Source organism: Cryptomeria japonica, chromosome 9, assembly GCF_030272615.1.
Source record: "Cryptomeria japonica chromosome 9, Sugi_1.0, whole genome shotgun sequence".
NCBI lineage: Eukaryota > Viridiplantae > Streptophyta > Pinopsida > Cupressales > Cupressaceae > Cryptomeria > Cryptomeria japonica.
In genome coordinates, this window is record NC_081413.1 from 727606460 (window position 1) to 727626709 (window position 20250).

Below are 20250 nucleotides of genomic sequence, written 5' to 3' on the forward strand. Positions count from 1 at the left end.
CGATAATTGTGGGATTTGTTCATGAGAGTCAAAATTGAGTGTTGATATAATAAAAAAATAATTTAAAAATTAAGACATTCATTTGATTTTATTTTTCAAAATCTTCTATCAACAATCTCAAGAGTGCTATGTACCCCTATTACTGAATTTTTCTTTGTGAGCTTTTCCGTACTTATCTGTTTTACTGATTATCAAGTCTCATTGACTATTTGACCTCTCCAACCTTATTGTTAAGAACATACATTCATTCATTTATCTCATAATAATAATAATATTATTATTATTATTATAATATTTATATTTATGCTTATGTGTATGCATTCATTGGATTATGCTATACTAACTCTAGAGAATGTTTATTTACCTTTTTAAAAAAGCGACAAAGTTTAGATATATCTAAATATTAATATTAGGTTACGGTTTATCAGAGGTTTTGGATGTTTGCATTTATTTGACGTGGGAAGCGGACTGTGGTGCTGAACAATGGCGGACGCTTACTGGAGATTGGCAGGCGCAGGTGAGAGAGGGTTTTCTCTTCACTCCTCACTCTCTGTAACGTTAATCTGTAATTTAAATTCGTGTCTTCGATTAATCTGCTCTTTTTCCATTTCTGAAAAGAGGTCTACTTTAGTGGGTAGGGTTTGTGTAGAGTCTCACGGTAGCAAAAGCTAAAACTAAGCCTCTAACATATGTTGCAAACAAATGTTTTATGAGTTCAGAGACATAATGCGAAACATCACTTTTGTCCCCTCCCCTCTAACTATTTTTCCAACCCTTGGTCTTTACAGTTCCTCATAGTTGCATGATAGTTCGAATAATGGTTCGGGTCCTTTCCCATTCATGATAGGTTATTTGGGTTTGCCTCACCATCTCTTGTGAATCCAGATGGTTCCAATTGCAGTTTGGTGGAGGGTAGAAAGGGATGGCGAGGGAAAAGTTCATTGCAACTTCGTCAGTATCCTTAAGCTATACGGTTTCAACATGTGCTCTTGTGTACATAGAGTGAGTGATGATATAGTCAGTAATTTTTGTTAGGTTCAGCAACTTCGCATTTACAATTTTTCTTTAAGGAGATATTGGACACTGCCTAAAAAGATCATGTGATACAATGCCTGATAAGTTAGATGTTAAGTTTGATTCACTGGCCAGATATTGAAGAGATTTAGTGGAGTACAGTAATGACCAGAGAGCGCTCAACCTTATCCGATTAAAATTTCAATTTAGGGTTTGCGATCATGTAATCAATTCTTTATCTTTGCATCCGAGAGAAATTATACGATCTTTTGGGTTAGAAGGTTGCACGGATGCATCAGCACAGTGCCCATGGGCTTTTCTTCTTATGCATCTCTTTGGTTCCGGGAAATTTTATTGTGATGGGCAAGGATGGACAGGGCTTTGAACTTTACTAACCTGCATGGCGCGGATCTAGATGTTTACAAATATTTTCTCAGGCTTGCCAGTCTTGCGAGACATCTGTTCTTCTATTTTGCCTTGTTATTAATTCTGGCCAGTGATTCGCTGGCCGCTATTTGGAGATATTCAAGATAGCTCTCAGCTCCATCTGATTAAAATTTCAATTTAGGGTTTGTTATCACTTAATCAATTCTTTATCTTTGTATCCAAGAAAAATTATATGATCTTTTGGGTTAGTAGGTTGCATAGTTGCAACAGCACAGTGCCCATGAGCTTTTCTTCCAATGGATCTCATTGGTTCCGGGACATTTTCTTGTGATGGGCAAGGATGGACAAGGCTTTGAACTTCACTAAGCTGCATGGTGCCAATCTAGATGTTTATAAACATATTTTCAGGTGTCCCAGTCTCGCGAGACATCTGTTCTCCTATTTTAGCTTGTTCAAATATTTTATGTGAACACTTATTGCTATTGTGAGACTACCTGTTCCATTCCCTGTTTGTGCACCTTTGAGCTATTGTTTCTTCGTTTTCTGATTGGTCTGAGCCATAGCTTTAAAGGGAAAGATTCCACACTTGCGGATTAACTATAGGATATTATAAAATTGGTGACTTCATACTTACTTTCCTTCTTAATGGGACTGCTCTCATGGTTTGATTGAGGATTATTGAATATTTTGGTAAGGCTCTTTCTGACTTTCTCTATAAAAGGGTTTACATTTTAATCCCATAAGAATTTTGTTGCTGATTTCTTGATGCCACAGGTGGTCTACCACCAGCTGGAGGATTGGACCCTCGTCGTGATTTTGCTGGTTATTTTCCTTACGAAACCCCACAGCCAGCTGGTCATGACATTCCTGGTTATCTGCCCCGTGAAACCTCACAGCCAGCTGTCCGCGACCTTCCTGGCTATCTGCCTCGTGAAAGCTCACATTCAACCGGTCGTGACCTTCCTAGTTATCTGCCTCGGGAAAGCTCACAGCCAGCTGTTCGCGACCTTCCGGGTTATCTGCCCCGTGAAAACTTGCAGTCAGCTGGTCATGACCTTCCTGGTTATGTGCCTCGTGAAAATTCACAATTCGATGATAGAATTGGGCATTCGGCGTGGAGGACACATGACCCACTTGGCCATCCTCCTGAATTTCTACGAGATGGGGTAATCATCCTTGTGCAACTATATTCAAGTTTCATGTTTCAACTATTTTTCTTGTGTAATTTTTTTTTATATCTAACACGTTCAAATTTCATGGCAGGTTTCTCCATATCGAGCTGCTGGCCTAAATGCCAATGAGATTGGTGGCTCTGCAGTTGGTTTGGGTGGGGTAACTGGTAGTTTAGGTTTGGGAAGTGGTTCTGGAATTAGTTTGGGTGGGGTACCTGGAGCTGCAGCATCAGCACGAATGATGGCATCACCTTTGGAAGATCCAGTTCTGATGGCACAGAGGCAAGGAGGTGTCAGTGTGGACCCTGCTCATGCTGGAAGGACTGCTAGCTCAGAATATTATGCTGCAAGACAAGATGCGTCTTTACGGTTGCTGGATGCTGCAAGACAAGATGCATCTTTGCGGTTGCTGGATACTGCAAGACCAGATGCATCTTCAAGGCTGCCTGAGAATCTTAGGCCTGATGCAACAACAAATACAATATTTGTTGAGGGACTTCCTCCTGATTGTACTCGCAGAGAAGTTGCTCGTATCCTTCATATGAGTGTCTAATTTATTGGTTATGGCTTGTTTTCCCTTCTAGTAAGTTTTGGTAATTCAGGAATGTAGATTCATGGATTCATTTAGTTTAGTTCACCTAGTGTTTAAATTTTTTTCTTAACCATTGATTACAGATATTTTTCGACCTTTTATTGGGTTTAAACAAATCAGAGTTATACATAAGGAACCTAGACGTGTAAGATTTTTACTATCTCCTTCTGAAATTTGTATAGATCATTAGATGCATGTTTTCATTGTAAATTGGCTATTACCTGTGTTACCTGGTTGAAATTTAGTGAGGATAAAATTCGCAGCACTTTAATTATGTAATTTTTCTTTTGAAAAAAATTAACTATAAATATCTATATAACTCACATACAAAATAATTATAATATATAATATCTATATAGGACACATTAAAGGTAAATACACATAATTATAAAAGTGATATGTGTTGAAAATGGTAACGTGTGGATGTTGTATTGATCAACCAAAGAGTTGAATATATACAAATACATGTAGTTGTTTGTAAATACATGATGTGATCCTACATCTAGCTGTTGAACATTTTGTCATTGATGTCAAAGGTTTTTTTTTTTCGTCGGTAATGTCAAAGGATATTTGTCAAGGCAGAATTTGAATGAAATGTTGAGCTACTTAGTTGCCTAGTTAAGCTGCTTGGATGTGTCCTTGTTACATTAAGATAGATGAAGACAATCTTGGTAAGTTTGATCCTAGGGCTGATGAAGGTATCTTTTTGGGTTACTCTTCTAAAAGTAAAGCTTCTAGATGCTTTAACAAAAGGTTACATAAGATTGTTGAGAGTATTAATGTAAAAGTTCATGAGAACACTAACACGCATGATAAGTTGGAAAATGGTGATGATAGCACTAAAAAAGACGAAGTAGAAGGTGCTGTCCAACAACCTTCTTCACATTTACAAGCTGGGACAGCAAGTGGAAGTCCTAAAAATACATCAGAAAGTGTTCAACATGAGACAAAAGATGCTTTTACTGAGAATGCACCTTCTGATATTCAGTTTGGGATAGCAGATGTAACCACTGAAAATGCACTTGAAATTGGTCAAAGTAAGATCACATTTAGAACATTTTTGAAGATTCCTTCTAAGTTTGTTCAAAAGAGTCATCCTATTGATCAGATTTTTCAAGAGGACAGACCTAGAGCTACAACAAGAAATGTTAATTATTATGAGGATGAAGACATCTCTTTGCTGCCCATGATTGAGCCTAAGAATTTTGAAGAAGCAGCTGAGGATAAACACTGGGTAATAGCCAAGAAAGAGGACCTTGATCAAATTTAGAAAAGGTGGAACATGGGAACTTGTTCCTAGGCCCAAAGACAAGAATGTGACAGATAAAAAATGGGTCTACAAAAACAAATTGAATGAGGATGGCCAAGTGATAAGAAACAAGTTTGCAAAGGTTATGTTTATATGGAAGGTATTGACTTTGATGAAACCTTTGCTCCTGTTGCACGTTTAGAAGCAGTTAGAATGTTCTTAGCTTTTGCTTCTTTTAAAGGTTTTAAGATTTTTCAAATGGATGTCAAATTTGCTTTTCAGGAAGTCAGAACTATGTTTGTAAGCTGAAAAAGACTCTTTATGGCTTTAAACAAGCCCCATGTTCTTTGTATGACAGACTTGACATTTACCTACAACGACAAGGTTTCAGAAGAGGGATAGAGGACATCAACCTATATGTTAAAGAAGAAGGTAAATACATACTAATTTGTTGGTGTAAATAATTATTCATCATGGATATTATTACACTTTACTTAAGTTTACTTAGGTACATGCATTTCATAGTAGTTTGGGTATGAGACACTACACTTGGGTGTTTGTGCCACATTGGGATAGTGTGTGTAGGAGAATTTCCACCTTTTATGGTGTTGATCTTGTTGTTACACTCCACACTCAGTGGGTGATCCACCTCATGTGGAATATTATATTGTTTCTCCTACCTACCCACACCTATTTCCTACCTACCCTTGTTTCTTATTGAGCCACATGTCATGTTTGTGTGCTCACATATCCATATAGCCTTGCCTATATAAGCAAGCTCATATTCATTGTATGTAACGAATGCTTAATGATCCAGTTGATCATATTTTTCATCTTGATAGAATACAGTTTATTTCTATCATATATTTTGTTCTCTCTTATTTGTGCTTTCCATTGCCTCTTGATCTTGGCAAAATCTCACATAATTGTTGTAGTTTATGTTGATCTGATTTTTGGTAGTGATTGCGTAATGTTTTTGCTACTAATATGAAGAAGCAGTGCCGCAAATGGTTGGTTGACGAGCAATCCAATTAGGGAGGGTCTCAACAGAAGGGCCATGTTGCATGGCACAATGAGTAGGAGTCTACTTTTTACGCTTTTATGGCCAAAAGACTAGCATACCAGGTTAAATCCTCTGCTTGGTACATTGATTCTGGAGCTTCTTGACATTTCATGCACAAAAGAGATTGGTTCACGGAGTACATGGTTTGCTTCGATTCAGTGATCTTTGGAGGAGGTGAAGAGTATCTGGTTGTCGGCAAGGGCAACACACATCCTCTGCTGCAAGGAATCTCATTTTCCTCAATGTATACTATTGTTTGGGCATGGAGCTTAATTTGCTGTCTGTTAGTTAGATGATGCAACATTGTTTGAAGTTGGATGTCATCTTCAATGCACACAAGTGCCACATTATTGATAAGGAGTCCAAAAAGACAATTGTTGTTGGCCTTGAAGATTATGGATTGTATAGGCTGATTGATATTGGGGAGTCTCAGGAGATTGCAATGGTTGCGAAGACTAAGAGTTCTTCCATAAGCACTCTTTGGCATTGACGGTATGGGCATCTCAACCTATCATATCTCTCTCAGTTGGCTTGAGAGAATGTGGTAGAAGGCTTCTCTTAGATTCAACAACACACATGGTGTATGTGGAGCTTGCCAAGTAGGGAAGCAACATCGCACTCCATTCTCTGATGGAGAAGCTTGGAGAGCATCCAATGTATTGCAGCTGGTTCATGTAGATGTTTGTTGACCAATGAACACAACATCAACCACTAGTGCTAAGTATTTTCTTTTGTTTGTAGATTATTTTAGTAGAAAAATATGGTTGTTTTTCTCCAAGCAAAATCAGATGTTTTTAATGAATTTCAGAAGTTTGAAGCATTATTTGAAAAAAAGTTAGGAATTAGATCATAACTCTTAGGTCATATAATGGGTTTGAATTCTATTCCATTGAATTTACAAACTTCTGTGCTAAACACGACATTAAGCGTCAATTTACCACTCCCTATACCCCTCAACAAAATGGTGTTGGTGAGCGGAGGAACCGAACCATAACAGAGATGGCTCGGTGTATGATTGAAAACAAGAACGTGCCTAAGAAATTTTGGGCTGAAGCAGTCTATACTGTTCTATACCTTTTGAATCGGTCTCACACACAGGCCGTTAAGAAGATTACTCTTGAGGTTGCTTGGTTAGGGAGGAAACCAAAAATCAGCCACCTTAGGATTTTTGGTTCTACCGCATATGCTTGGATTCTTGATGCCAAGAGAACAAAGATGGATTCCAAGAGTTTGAAGTTGATGCTTATAGGCTAAAGTGACAATCATAAAGCCTATTGACTGATTGATGTGGACACATTCAGTAGAGATGTAGTTTTCAAATAAGATGGTGTGTCCTTTCAGCTCAATTCTCCCATCTAGCGTCTTGAAGATTAGCCTCTGCATAAAACAAGTATAGGTGTTAGGCTTCCATTAGCTTCACCTGAAGGGAGGGATTCTAATGATTCTGAACTTGAAGTTGTGGAATCACGAAGGCATGATATTGTACCACTAGAGTTCCCTTAGGAAAACTTGGATCAACATCCAGATGATTTTATTCTAGGCAGCCCAAGTCATGTTCATACACCTGATTTGGAAGTAGATGGTTGTGCTCTTCGACCTGTGGTGGGAAAAGATAATTAGTGATGTGTGAGATGATGAGCTTGTCAAGGGTAGATCTTCTAGAGGCAAGAGCAAGAAGAACACAATCAATTTTGCTCTTATGGCCAACATTCAGAGTGTTTATGTGCCTTGAACTTATTTAGAGGCAAAAGGAATACTTGAATGGGAGAAGGCTATGGAAGCTGGACATCATAGTCTTTTGAAGAATAACACTTGGGTTTTCTCAGATCTTCCACCTGGGAAGGAACCCATTGGCTACAAATGGGTCTACAAAGTGAAGTACAAAGTTGATGGGACACTTGATAAATACAAAGCTTGGTTGGTGGCTAAAGGCTTCTCACAGAAAGTAGTTGATTACAAGGAAACCTTAGCTCCCACAACAATGATGAGCACCATTTGACTAGTTCTAGCCATAGCAACAAAGTTTGGCTAGAGAGTCTCAAATGGATGTGAAGAGTGCCTTCCTCAATGGTGATTTGGAGGAAGAAGTTTACATGATGCAACCCCTAGGTTTCAAGGTTGCAAGCAAAGATCATCATGTATGTAGATAGGTAAAGTCTCTTTGTGGCCTAAAACAAACCCCTAGTGTATGGTACATCAAGGTTGATCAATATTTGGTTGAACAAGGCTTTCAGAGAAGTCCTTCGAATCCTAATTTGTATGTCAAGAGTGTTGGTAATGGCACCATTTTTCTTGTCATCTATGTTGATGATATCATCATTATTGGTAGTGGAGGACACTTGCTTGAGCAAATCAAACAAAACTTGTGTCAGGCATTTGATATGATAGATTTGGGACTTTTGTATTATTATCTTGGTCTAGAGGTTTGGCAGATTGGTGGTGGCATTTTCATCTCTTAGTCAAAGTATGCCAAGAGTTTGTTGGAGAATTTTTGGATGCAAGATTGTAAACCTTCATCTACACCTATGGAGAAAGGGCTGAAACTATTAGCCAAATCAGATTCACCTGTGGTGAATGAGTCGGCATTCAAGCAACTAGTTGGCTGTGTCATCTATCTTACAACCACTACACTTGATCTTAGTTATGCTATGAGCTACATATCTCGTTTCATGATAGCACCAAAAGTAGAACATTTGGTTGCAATGAAGCGTGTACTAAGATATGTAAATTTTCACCTGACCTTGGCATTTTGTACAGCAGAAGCAAAGATCCTTGGCTGATTGGCTTTATAGACTCAGATTGGGTAGGTTCTATTAATGACAGGAAGTCTAGGTTCTATTAATGATAGGAAATCTACTTTTGGGTATGTCTTCAGTCTTGGCACGGGTGCACTCACATGAACCAATAAGAAGCAATAGGTAGTAGCTCTTTCTTCGACAAAAGTAAAGTATGGGGAACTGTTACGGCAACATGTGAGGCGGTTTGGCTTCGAATGATACTTTCTGACATTAAAATGTCTTAAGTAGGGTCTTCACCCTTATATTGCGACAATCAAGGGGTGCTGAAACTTGCCAAGAATCCAGTCTTCCACGAGTGAACCAAACATGTAGAGCTTCATTGTCATTTCATTCGATAACTCGTTGAAGATGGAATTGAGATCTTGGAGTGTGTCCCAATTGTGGACTAGACTGCAAACATTCTCATCAAGTCTCCGAGTCCGGATAAGTTTGTAAAATTTTGTGGGCAACTTGGTGTAGTTGATAGGATGACCATTAAGGGAGGGTATTAAAGTATTTATTATGTTATTTAATGGCAAATGACCATTTAGTATTAGTTAGTTTAGTTAGATAGTTTTTATTTGTCTTTTGCTTTCGATTGTTCCATTTAGAAACATCGTAGTGTAATTGACTATATGTAATTTGTTTTACTTCATTAATGATTATGCATTTTACCATTTCACAAGCATCCTCTCTAACAAAATAAAGTAGTTGGCATATCTAGTCTCCACGGGATAGAGGAATTCCTTCTTCATAAATGTCCTAAACAACGTATGTGAATTGTGAAGGTTGCAAATGAACATCTACACATCTTAGCCTCTAACACCATTGCCTTCACCCAATCAATTTTCCCAATGTCCTTCAAGGTATTGTTCAATGCATGCACACATGCACACAACATGGGGTCCAAAAAATGTGACTGTTGACCATCAATCCAGCCAACTTGCACATGGGCTGAATCAGTCACTACCCGCACAACATTAGAGGCTCCAACGTCTTCTATAGCCTCTCTCAAAATCTGAAATTGGAAGGCTGCATCCTTCCTTTTCCTTGAACAATCCATAGCTCGAAAAAAATAAGAGCCTTCTGTGCTAGTGAGAATAAGATCGATGAGTGGCCGATGTTTGATATCGATCCACCCATCCATTGTATTGGAGCATCCATCCCTTATCTATGTTTGCATCATATCCTCCATCAAAATACTCACCTTGGAGTACTCTTTATCAAGGAGGATGATGCGTAGCTTAGTTTCTCTAGGTGGAACAAATGAGGGACCAGCAGCTATGACATCTTTGAACATTTGTTTAAAATATGATGAGCGTGAGACATGAAACGGTATAGCATGAGCATAAAAAAACTTAGCAATAGAGGATTCAACCACTTCTCATGCTTGTATGTTAAACAAATCAGCAACATTAGTACTTATCTTCTTTCTTCTAGTAGAAGTAGAATCCTCTTCCCCATGAAAACCAACATCCATGGATCTTGTAGTCTTTGACACACTAGGCTGCAACTCTCCATTGAAGCCCCTTTACTTAATGTCTCCCCTTTCATATGCAATCTAGTTGCCTTAATTTTCTCAGATTGAGTTATTTTTTTGCAACCTTTCAGAGTCACCCCTTGACCACCTATCCACAAAAGATAGCAATAAACTCTAGTATAGCTGCCCCTATATTGTTTGTGGTAAATGACACTCCCATACTCCACTACCCCCTAATTTTTTTTTTTTTGAAAAATCTTTTTCATCTCTTGTAGCAAATTGTAATAGAGTTTTTTTGGGATTGAATGGGCCTTTTGCATAGGTTTTGAGGAGTTCGGAAGGACATTCGAATGGGTTTGAGCTTTCTGCCCCCATTACACTCCCACTCCTTGAAGACTCCTGAATGACTGTCATACTTTTAGGTCTAGTTCTTTGAGTTCTTTCTTCCATTTTGATCTCAACATCCTAACTATCACCACTCCCACTACTCTCACTGCTGCTCATGATTTTATTTTTATAAGAATTTCAAAGAGAGCTGCAAGTTAAAAAAAAACTAAACTCACAATGCCAACCATATGTGTTGAAAAACTTGAAAAAATCTAAAACAAATGCAAAATAAATAAACCTCTAGTGAAGTAGTTTTGATGCCGTAGCGTCCTCTTTCAGCTGTTCATATTAAAGTAATTATTTATTAGTTAATGGTCATTAATGTAATTTTGTTAGTTTTAGAATCTTTTCGTTTGTTTCAGTTCATGATTGTTTCTCTTATAGAAACATCATTTCTAAATTGGTATTTAAGGAGATTGGATCTCCTTTGGTAAATAAATTAATAATCAATACCATACAATTTTATGGTATAAAATTTTCTTAAAAAAAGTTCATGGGTAGTTACTTGGAATTTATTTCCAGAAGTTTTTTATGATTTTTTATGGAAAATTGTGATGGTGTTGTTACATGAAACTTTTTTTAGAAGTTTTGACAATTTTTAAAAATAAAATCATGGTTTTTTCTGATGATTCTGAACTTGAAGTTGTGGAATATCCTAGGCATGACTGTGTTCCACTAGAGTTTCCTTAGGATAACCTGGATCAGCATCCAGATGATTTTATTCTAGGCATCCCAATTCATGTTGATACTATTGATCTGGTAATAGATGGTTTTGCTCTCCGGTCTAAGTGGTGGGAAAAGCTTATCGGTAATATTCGAGATGATGAGCTTGTCGAGGGTAGGTCTTCTAGAGGCAAGAGCAAGAAAAAGAACACATCCTTAGGATAACCTGGATCAGCATCCAGATGATTTTATTCTAGGCATCCCAATTCATGTTGATACTATTGATCTGGTAATAGATGGTTTTGCTCTCCCGTCTAAGTGGTGGGAAAAGCTTATCGGTAATATTCGAGATGATGAGCTTGTCGAGGGTAGGTCTTCTAGAGGCAAGAGCAAGAAAAAGAACACAATCAATTATGCTCTTATGGCCATCATTCAGAGTGTTTATGAACCCTAGACTTATTTAGAGGCAAAAGGTAAACCTGCATGGGAAAAGGCTATGGAAGTTGAACATCATAGTCGTTTGAAGAATAACACGGATTCCGTCAGATTTTCCACCAAGGAAGAAACCCATTGGCTGCAAATAGGTCTATAGAGTGAAGTACAAAGCTGATGGAACACTTGATAGATACGAAGCTTGGTTGGTAGGTAAAGGCTCTTCATAGAAAGGAGGAGTTGACTATATGTGGAAACCTTTGCTCCTACAACAAAGATGAGCACCATCTGTCTGTTTCTAGCCATTGCAACACAACCTGGCTAGAAAGTTTATCAAATGGATGTGAAGAGTGCCTTCCTCAATGGTGATTTAGAGGAAGAGGTCTACATGATGCAGCCTCAAGGTTTCAAGGTTGCAGGCAAAGAGCACCAGGTATGTAGCTTGGTGAAGGCTTTTTATGGCCTAAAGCAAGCCCCCAGGGCATGGTACATTAAGGTTGATCAATATTTTGTTGCATAGGGCTTTCAGAGAAGTTCTTCGGATCTCAACTTGTATGTCAAGAGTGTTGGTAATGACATCATTTTTCTTGTCATCTATGTGGATGATATCATTATTACTGGTATGGAGCACAATTGATTGAGCAAATCAAACTGAATTTGTGTTAGCCATTTGATATGACAGATTTGGGACTTTGCATTATTATCTCAGTGTAGAGGTTTGGCAGATAGGTGGCAGCATTTTCATCTCAGTGTCGAAGTATGCTAGGAGTTTGCTAGAGAAGTTTAGGATGCAAGATTGCAAACCTTCTTCTACACTTATGGAGAAAGCGCTGAAACTATAAGCCAAATCAGATTCACTTGTGATGAGTGAGTTGGCATTCAGGCAACTAGTTGGCAGTCTCAGACTCTCATCTATCTTACAGCCACTATACCTGATCCTGGTATGAGAATGGGTGTACCAGCACATGGGACGTGTCCTCGTGGAGCACAAAAAAAAAGAAGAATATGGGCAGCATGACCTTTGAAATTTGTTAAAAAAAAAGAGCAGAAAAGAAGAATAACACTTTTGTGAAGTGCACCCTGATGTTGATTTAATCTTAAAAAACAGCCTTAAAACTATTTCCATCACTAATCTCTGCTCAATTTCTGCATGATGAAGACCAAATGAGCAAAAAACTGATGTTTGAACGCCCAAGTTTAATTTTTTTTTTGGGGGCATAGGCAGGTTATGGCACAGAAATCATGAGTTTGATCAGAGAACTTGCCAGTTTTTGGGGTCATACTCATGCAGAATTTGTGAGGACTTGGCTTTGTCTCTATGTTCAAGTCATAGTTCAGCTTGTTACTCATGAATTTGTGCAACTTTTCTATTCATTGTCCACAAGAACAAGTGCAAATAGGGATGCACACAACTATTTGCAAAACTATGTAGTGGGACTGAGCCTTACTACATCTTCAACTAACAATGAAAGTGGTTTACTGGAAGTTGTCCTCCAACCTCTTGTGCTCATCTGGTGTCCTCCAGATTTCGCTTCATTCATGCATGATGATCAACATGTTCATGTGAAGCATAGAATGCAACATAGAGCTCTCACAACTGTAAAAGAGTATGTGGATGTTGGATAACACTAATAATGCACTTATTACTTAAATAACCTATTTGTCTCCATTATAAGAGTTTTACAGTAATGTGGCCAAAAATTTTATATTTAGATTTTCAATGGATATAGAATGAGTCAAAAAAACTTTCAAAACTTATATGTTACTACAATTATCAAGAATATTTTGATTCAAAAACACCTTTGCAAGAATTGAACCTAGTCCCTATGGCTCCTCAATTGAATGCATTGACAAATAAACTGGCTCTGAATCCTGCTATCCACTATGTTGTAGCAACAAGCTTGTTAAAAGACTCCTTACTGAAAACTTGTGAAGAAAGAAAATTGAAAATAATACCATAAACTCATGTGAAAGAAATCCCTTATCATCTCTCCATCATGCTACATATTGCCTTGGCAACTGAAATTTTAGTTTGGTGGGTGCAGCGAAAAAGGAGACGAATTAGATCCTTAAATTCTTCCCATCTATTTATAATTGACTTTTCTTTTTTCGCAATTTACTACATTATTCTCACACTACAAGAGCTTATCCTTCCCATTTTGAGTTGTGCAAAAGAGAGTCATTGGTCCCCATTAACTTTTTATACACTAAAGTATTCTCTTAATTGTTTAATCCAAGATTCCAACATATTAAAAATATTGCATATAGTAAATAAAAGTTTACAATATCATAGTCCAAGGGCTAAATATCGAGTTACTTGACAAAAGTATATACTGATAATACCAACTTAGATGACAAGATCAAAGTCAGGGGCAACAGTTTCAAAATACTGTTACAAAAGTTCTCTTCAAGTTGCAAAATGGCATACTTAATAGTCCAGACTGTTACATCAGATATTGCAGCTTAAAAACAAGGCTAATCATATTTTGCTTCTGTTTTTCTAATCAGCTTCTTTGTGTCGATTCTTCCAACATTATACTGATCCATAGTAAGATGCTCAACCAAAGAGAAGCCAACGATCTGATTGATGAAATGGTCAATTAACAATTGTTAAATTCTAGCAGTAACTCTATCATTACACCTCCAGTTCTTAGTAACAGAGTCACAGTCAATCTGTCCTTGTTTTAAGGAGATGTATTATTAGGCCTGTCCCTGTCTCCCACCAGCAGAGTTCTGTCCCACATCAGCATCCCTGAGATTGCCAGCATGTTCCTCATCTGCATCAAACTTCAGCAACCGTTCAAGTTTAGTAGCTTAAAGGAATCATCTTTTGAAATGTCTAGTAACATTATGACCTGTGAAACAACAATAGAAGATGTGACTTTAGCACAAGTCAGCAAGCAATACTCTTTTACACCGAAACAACTTGTTATTCACAGCTCTTCAAATATACCACAAGACTTAAGTAGAAAACACGAGCTAAGGTTGCAAATTTTTTCACTCAAACCTTAATATACCTAAACACCATGCCAGGCCAAGAAATAGATCCTTTATTATTCTAATCAATACAACTACTAAGAAAAAAACTACAAACCTTCTTTGCAATGCAACATCTTCCACACAATGAAAAATGTGCCTGAGACAGTCTTTTGACACCGAGCCACTCTGCTTAAAATCTTTTCCTTTATCTGTGTTACACTTGCTTGCTATGTCTGCATGTACCAAAAAACCAGCAGCACTTGGAAGAAGCCCTCCCAGAAGAGGCAAACACCCAAAGTCACATTGTTTCTCAAGCTAAAAGTTAAAACTGATAAAATTATATAGAGGCCCAACACCACAAAGAACTGGAATGCCTTTGGTTCCCATGCAAATCTCTAACCTTGAGCCTACAAGAGCTGAGTTAAGCACCGATCCCCTACGGACTAGTGTAATTCACGATAACACTGCATTATTTCACCTTGATCGAGAAGCAGTATATTAAATGTGAATCAAACATACTCTGCTGAGAGACCTCAACAAGACTAAATGTGATCAATACTAAGGCATGCCCTTCTTAATTAAGCATGAATCCCCTACAGACTAGTGTAATTCATGATTACCATGCATTATTTCACCTTGATCGAGATCTCCTTGAGGCAATGTATTAAATTTGTGTTAGAATAATATTTTATATTATTAGTGTTAATGGTCAATAATGTAACTGATTGTTAGACATCTTAAATGTCTACAGTAATAGGTAGTTAGAAGTAGGTAACTTCTTTAATAGCTAAGATGTTTTGTAATTACTATAAATGTATCTCTTCCCTCAGTTAATAAACTAAGATATTTTACCACTGAATCTGGTTTTCACATGGTATCAAAGCTAGGGCACGGAACCTGTTTTTCTCAGAAAATCTGCACATTTTTTAACGACCTAGGGTTTCTGCAACTTCGCCTAGGGTTATGACCCTCTATTTCAAGGCGAAACTTTTTTTTCGATCACAGATTCTTGGTGGGTTTTTCAAAACCTCAACTGGGTCACCATCAATTTGTTTTTGTTTTGGGTTTCTGCAATTTTGCCTAGGGTTTTGACGTTTCAAGGCGATTTTTTTTTCCGGTTGCAGAATCGTTGTGGGTTTTTCGAGAGCTCAACTTGGTTTTCGTCAGATTTTTCCGGGTGCTTCGTTTTCCGTGCCTCATTTTTTGAGCCCGTGGATTTGACCCATTTTTCAAAAAAATTATTTTGATTGCAGATTCTTTTTGGGTTTTTCACAAGGATTTTTGGGTCTTCGTCGGATTTCCTAGGCCAGTCGAAAATTTTACCTCGAAAACTGTGCTAGGGTTTTGAGATTATCTCCTTCATTTCAAGTTAGAAATTTTTTTTATTTGCAGAATCTTTGTGGGTTTTTCGAGATCTGAATTGGGTTGTCATCAGATTTTTTTGGGTCTTTCGATTTTTTTGCCTCGAAAACCGTGTCAAGGTTTCAGTTTCTGCCTCTGAATCTGACTTGCAGAATTTGTTTCTAAAAACTCTTTGTTTTCATCCTCTAGTTTTCGTGTATTCATGCCTTCACCAGTTCGACCTTGGGGTATGTGATAGCATCGTCGACGAACATTATGCTCGAAAGCAGCCAGAAGTTCAATGGTCGCAACTACAACACCTGGAAGCAACGTATGTTGACGATTTTTGAGTACCGATGTCTTGATGCAGTTGTTCTAGGCACCTCTCAACGTCCAGACATTGTCGGAAAAGATCAGGACAAATGGGATGAGCGCAACTGGGAAGCCCTCATGTTCATCAAACTCTTTGTTACCGATGAGCAGCTACCTCAGGTACCATCCGACAAAACTGCGAAGGAAATATGAGATCATTTGAAGAATCTTCATGAAACCTCTGACAAGAGCAGAGTGTTCTTTTTTAAGAATATGCTCTTCACGATCACGATGGATGAGAAAACATCTCTTCAGGAGCATCTAATAAAGATCATGGATATTCGCGACCAGCTGGAAGCTATTGGTTGAAAAATGGAGGAAGAAGATATGGTGGTCATTACTCTGAAGAGTCTCCCACGCTCGTATGAGCATTTCATCAGAACACTCAATATCATTTCCACTGACGTTGATTTAAAGTTTTGCAATCTTTGTATCAAGCTTTTACAGCAAGATCGGTGGCGACAATAGTTTGGAAGCAGTACCAGTCCTCCCTCCACCGAGCAAGCGTTCTCTGCCAAATCTTCTGCTAAGAACAAAGGGAAGGCTCAATCTTCTCAGCTGAAAGGCTTTGGTTCTTCTCAGGACAGCAAGAAGAAGAACGTTTAGTGCAATTATTGTCACAAGTTTGGTCACATGAAGGCCGAGTGTCGAATTCAATTGGCTTCTGAACAAAAGAAGCAGGGAGGGTCTCAATAGAAAGCAAATGTTGCCGAACACTTCGAGTAGAAAGAATCTGCTTTCTATGCTTTTATGGCCAAGAGAACAAAAAATCCAGTACACTCTTCTGTCTGGTATATTGATTCAGGAGCTTCGCGGCATTTTACTCATTGTCGGGATTGGTTCACGAAATTTGAACCATTTTCGTATTCAGTAATCTTCAGAGGAGAAGAGTACACAGTTGTTGGTAAGGGCACTGTCCAGATTCACTCAAGAGGTAGAAATTTAATTTTTCTTGATGTCTACTATATTCTAGGCATGGAACATAATCTCCTCTCCGTCAGTCAGATCATGAGGCATTCTCCTCAATTAGATGTTATCTTCAGTATGTCCATCTGCAACATTGTTGATAGGGAGACTTGCACTACAATCGCGCTACATCCATTAGAACACTTTGGCATCAACGTTATGGGCATTTAAACACACACTATCTCTCTCAGTTATATCGGGAGGGTTTGGTTGCTGGTCTACTTGAGATCCAACGTCAAAATCATGGAGTTTGTGCAACCTGTCAAATTGGGAAGCAACACCGGACACCATTCTCGGATGGTGATTCTTGGTGAGCCTCCAAGGTCCTTCAAATGGTTCGTCCTGATGCATGTGGGCCAATGAACACTCCATCTATTACTGGTTGCAAGTACTTCTTGTTACTTGTTGACGATTTCAGTTGTAAAATGTGGGTGTATTTTCTGAAAAATAAATCAGATGTGTTTAGTACATTTCAGTAGTTTAAGGCCTTAGTTGAGAAAGAATTCGGTTCTTAGATTATCACTCTAAGGTCAGATAATGGGGGGGAAGTTTTTTTCCAATGACTTCTCAACATTTTGTGCTACACATGGCATTAAACGGCAACTCACCACACCATACACCCCTCAACAAAATGGTGTAGTTGAACATAGAAATTGCACCATTACTGAAATGGCTCGTTCTATGATAGAACATAGAAATGTTCCTAAGAAATATTGGGTTGAAGCAGTTTACACTGCAGTTTATCTGCTAAATCAGTCACCTACACATGCCGTTAAGAAGATGACTCTTGAAGAAGCCTGGTCAGGACGCAAGCCTAAAGTCGGCCATTTGAGAGTCTTCGGTTCTACGGCTTGTTGGCTGTCACTTCGAAATGTTCTACTATGTGCCCAATGGAGGAGTGGCAAAGAAAGGTTCCCAACAGTTGGATAGATCCTTCTTTGGTAAACAGATCTGTCACCACACCATACACCCCTCAACAGAATGGTGTAGTTGAACGTAGAAATCGCACCATTACTGAAATGGCTTGTTCTATGATAGAACATAGAAATGTTCCTAAGAAATATTGGGTTGAAGCAGTTTACATTGCAGTTTATCTGCTAAATCTGTCACCTACACATGCCGTTAAGAAGATGACTCCTGAAGAAGCCTGGTCAGGACGCAAGCCTAAAGTGGGCCATTTGAAAGTCTTCGGTTCTACGGCTTGTTGGTAAACAGATCCGTCACTTCGAAATGTTCTACTATGTGCCCAATGGAGGAGTGGCAAAGAAAAGGTTCCCAACAGTTGGATAGATCGTTCTTTGGATACGATCTTCCTCTGGGTTTGAGAGGGGCAGCTCCCTCGTATGATAGGGGTATTTGTATTTTCGAATAAAGTTAATTTAAAAAGAGAAAAGGGGAAACTAACTATAAATGAACTTAGAAGAAATCTATACAACAAACATACGATTGTTATTAAGATTTCATTGATTTCTTAACCTCATCACTATCAACTCTAGACCACGCATAAGAAGGTAGTGAAATGAAGCATTGAAATTTGCATGACACCTATATACCCCAAAGATACCAAAGAAGTTTATAATGTCATATGACCATTGTCTTCATGAAACTGGGAAAGTAATTTGCAAACTTGTTATTTCAATATAACATGATAATTACATAACATTGAGCAAATGAATACTTGACAATCATGGAAACACTTCCAACTTGCTTTGTATTCAATGATGGAGTTATACAATCCAAAATTTTTAGCTGTCCTAAAACTCACAAAGTCTAAAAAGTCCTTTAACAATCTATCTTTCCACTATTTATAATATCCTATGAGTAACTACCTCATAACCAACTTCAATCCTGAGTTAGTAACTAACTCTTGTCTACGCAAATTACAATGAGTTAATAACTAAAACATTTATGTGCAAAAAAAGTCAACTTTCTAACCTTTGACTCCATGAGATGGAAATCTCAGTTTATATCAATAAGATTGAAAATAATACTTGAGACTAACTAATGAAAACACAACAAAAGAGAATATACAAAGATGAAAGCATGATATTAATTCTCAATATCATGGAGAAGCATGCTGGCTGATTACTTGATCCTGCTGAATTGGTGTTTTGGTCTTGAACAACCTGTATGCTTTGAGAGCATCTACCATGAACTTGTATCTGGGAATGATCACATTTTTTCATCTTCAATTTCGCAGTAGCTTGGCCATCCTGAATGTCAATCAAATCGTGATAATATGAAGGCATGTCACAAGCATCTAAAGCAACTGAAATAACACTGAGTCTCTTAATTCTATTTGCCTTTGAAACCTGCACATTTGCTAACTCAGTATTGATTCTATCTTGAAATTTGCTTAAGAGCACCTGACTGTCCATTTGCTGAAATTGTTCCTTTACTGATATATCACCAATAATGTTCATTGTGTCCTCTATTACCTTCATTTTTGTTTGCTCACAAGTTACCAAGAGTTTTGATACTCACCTAGGCATTACTTGATATTCTCCAATTTCCAACTTATACTCTTGCACCATGTACTTGATTGATTTTCTTCTTTACGAGAGAAGACTTTCTTAGCAATGAGTACATCCATATCTGTTTTAGCTATTCTTTGGAATTCTTTCAAAGTATCTTGCCAAGACATTTCTTGTTCTTTGGCATTCTTTAATTCTGTAGCAATTTCTTGTTCATGTACATCAAGTTTCATGTGAACATCCTTGGCATTTCCAATGAAGTCTAATGTCTGTGACTTCATTTGATTAATCCATTCCTCTACCATTTTACTGTGTCTCCTGCATTTATGTATATCTTCAATCACCTTCTTTTCAATAATTCCTTTAGTATGCATTAATGCCGAAGTTGATGCTAACTCCGACTGTGCATCTGAAGAATCCACAATGGATTTGATATAGGTTGAGAGACCTGTATCTGTTGCTTTAGCTGATCCTTTGTTTCCTTATCTTTGTTTGCTTTGTCAACAAGAATAGCTGCGTAAATTTGAAAATTTTGAACAGCTCTATCATGTGTTGTAGGTCCTAGATCCGCCCGTGTCACATTAAAATCTGCCTCACTAGCTTCACTTACATCTTTTTCATCAATAGGCTGGGCTACCTCAACACACAAATTTCTTGACGAAAGACTAATTCCCAATCTAGATGCAACTTTTGTTTTCTTGGGTTTGGCCGTCCTATGAAGTGCATTTGCAACCGCATCAAAACTAGGAGCTATCAACGAACAGTTCTCTTCTTATTCTGTAAGCTCTGCTGTAACCAAAATGATGAAGATGATGGCAATGATTCTTGATTATTCACAAATGCCGAGCTTAAAGATGTTGGATTGTTTGGAAAGAGTGGAAATTGAACTTCAGTATGGACAT

At 37.9% G+C, this 20250-nt stretch overlaps 1 protein-coding gene across 1 annotated transcript in view; it reads left to right on the forward strand.

The window, feature by feature from the left end:
• The first annotated feature begins 360 nt into the window (after nt 1-360).
• LOC131067405 (RNA-binding protein 1) overlaps nt 361-20250 on the forward strand; it is a 44776-nt gene continuing 24886 nt past the window's right edge. The window contains exons 1-4 of the mRNA XM_058002389.2: nt 361-517; nt 2176-2567; nt 2665-3103; nt 3249-3310. Coding sequence (XP_057858372.2) covers nt 484-517; nt 2176-2567; nt 2665-3103; nt 3249-3310 — 927 coding nt within the window. The 5' untranslated portion in view covers nt 361-483. The remainder of the gene's footprint in view (nt 518-2175; nt 2568-2664; nt 3104-3248; nt 3311-20250) is intronic.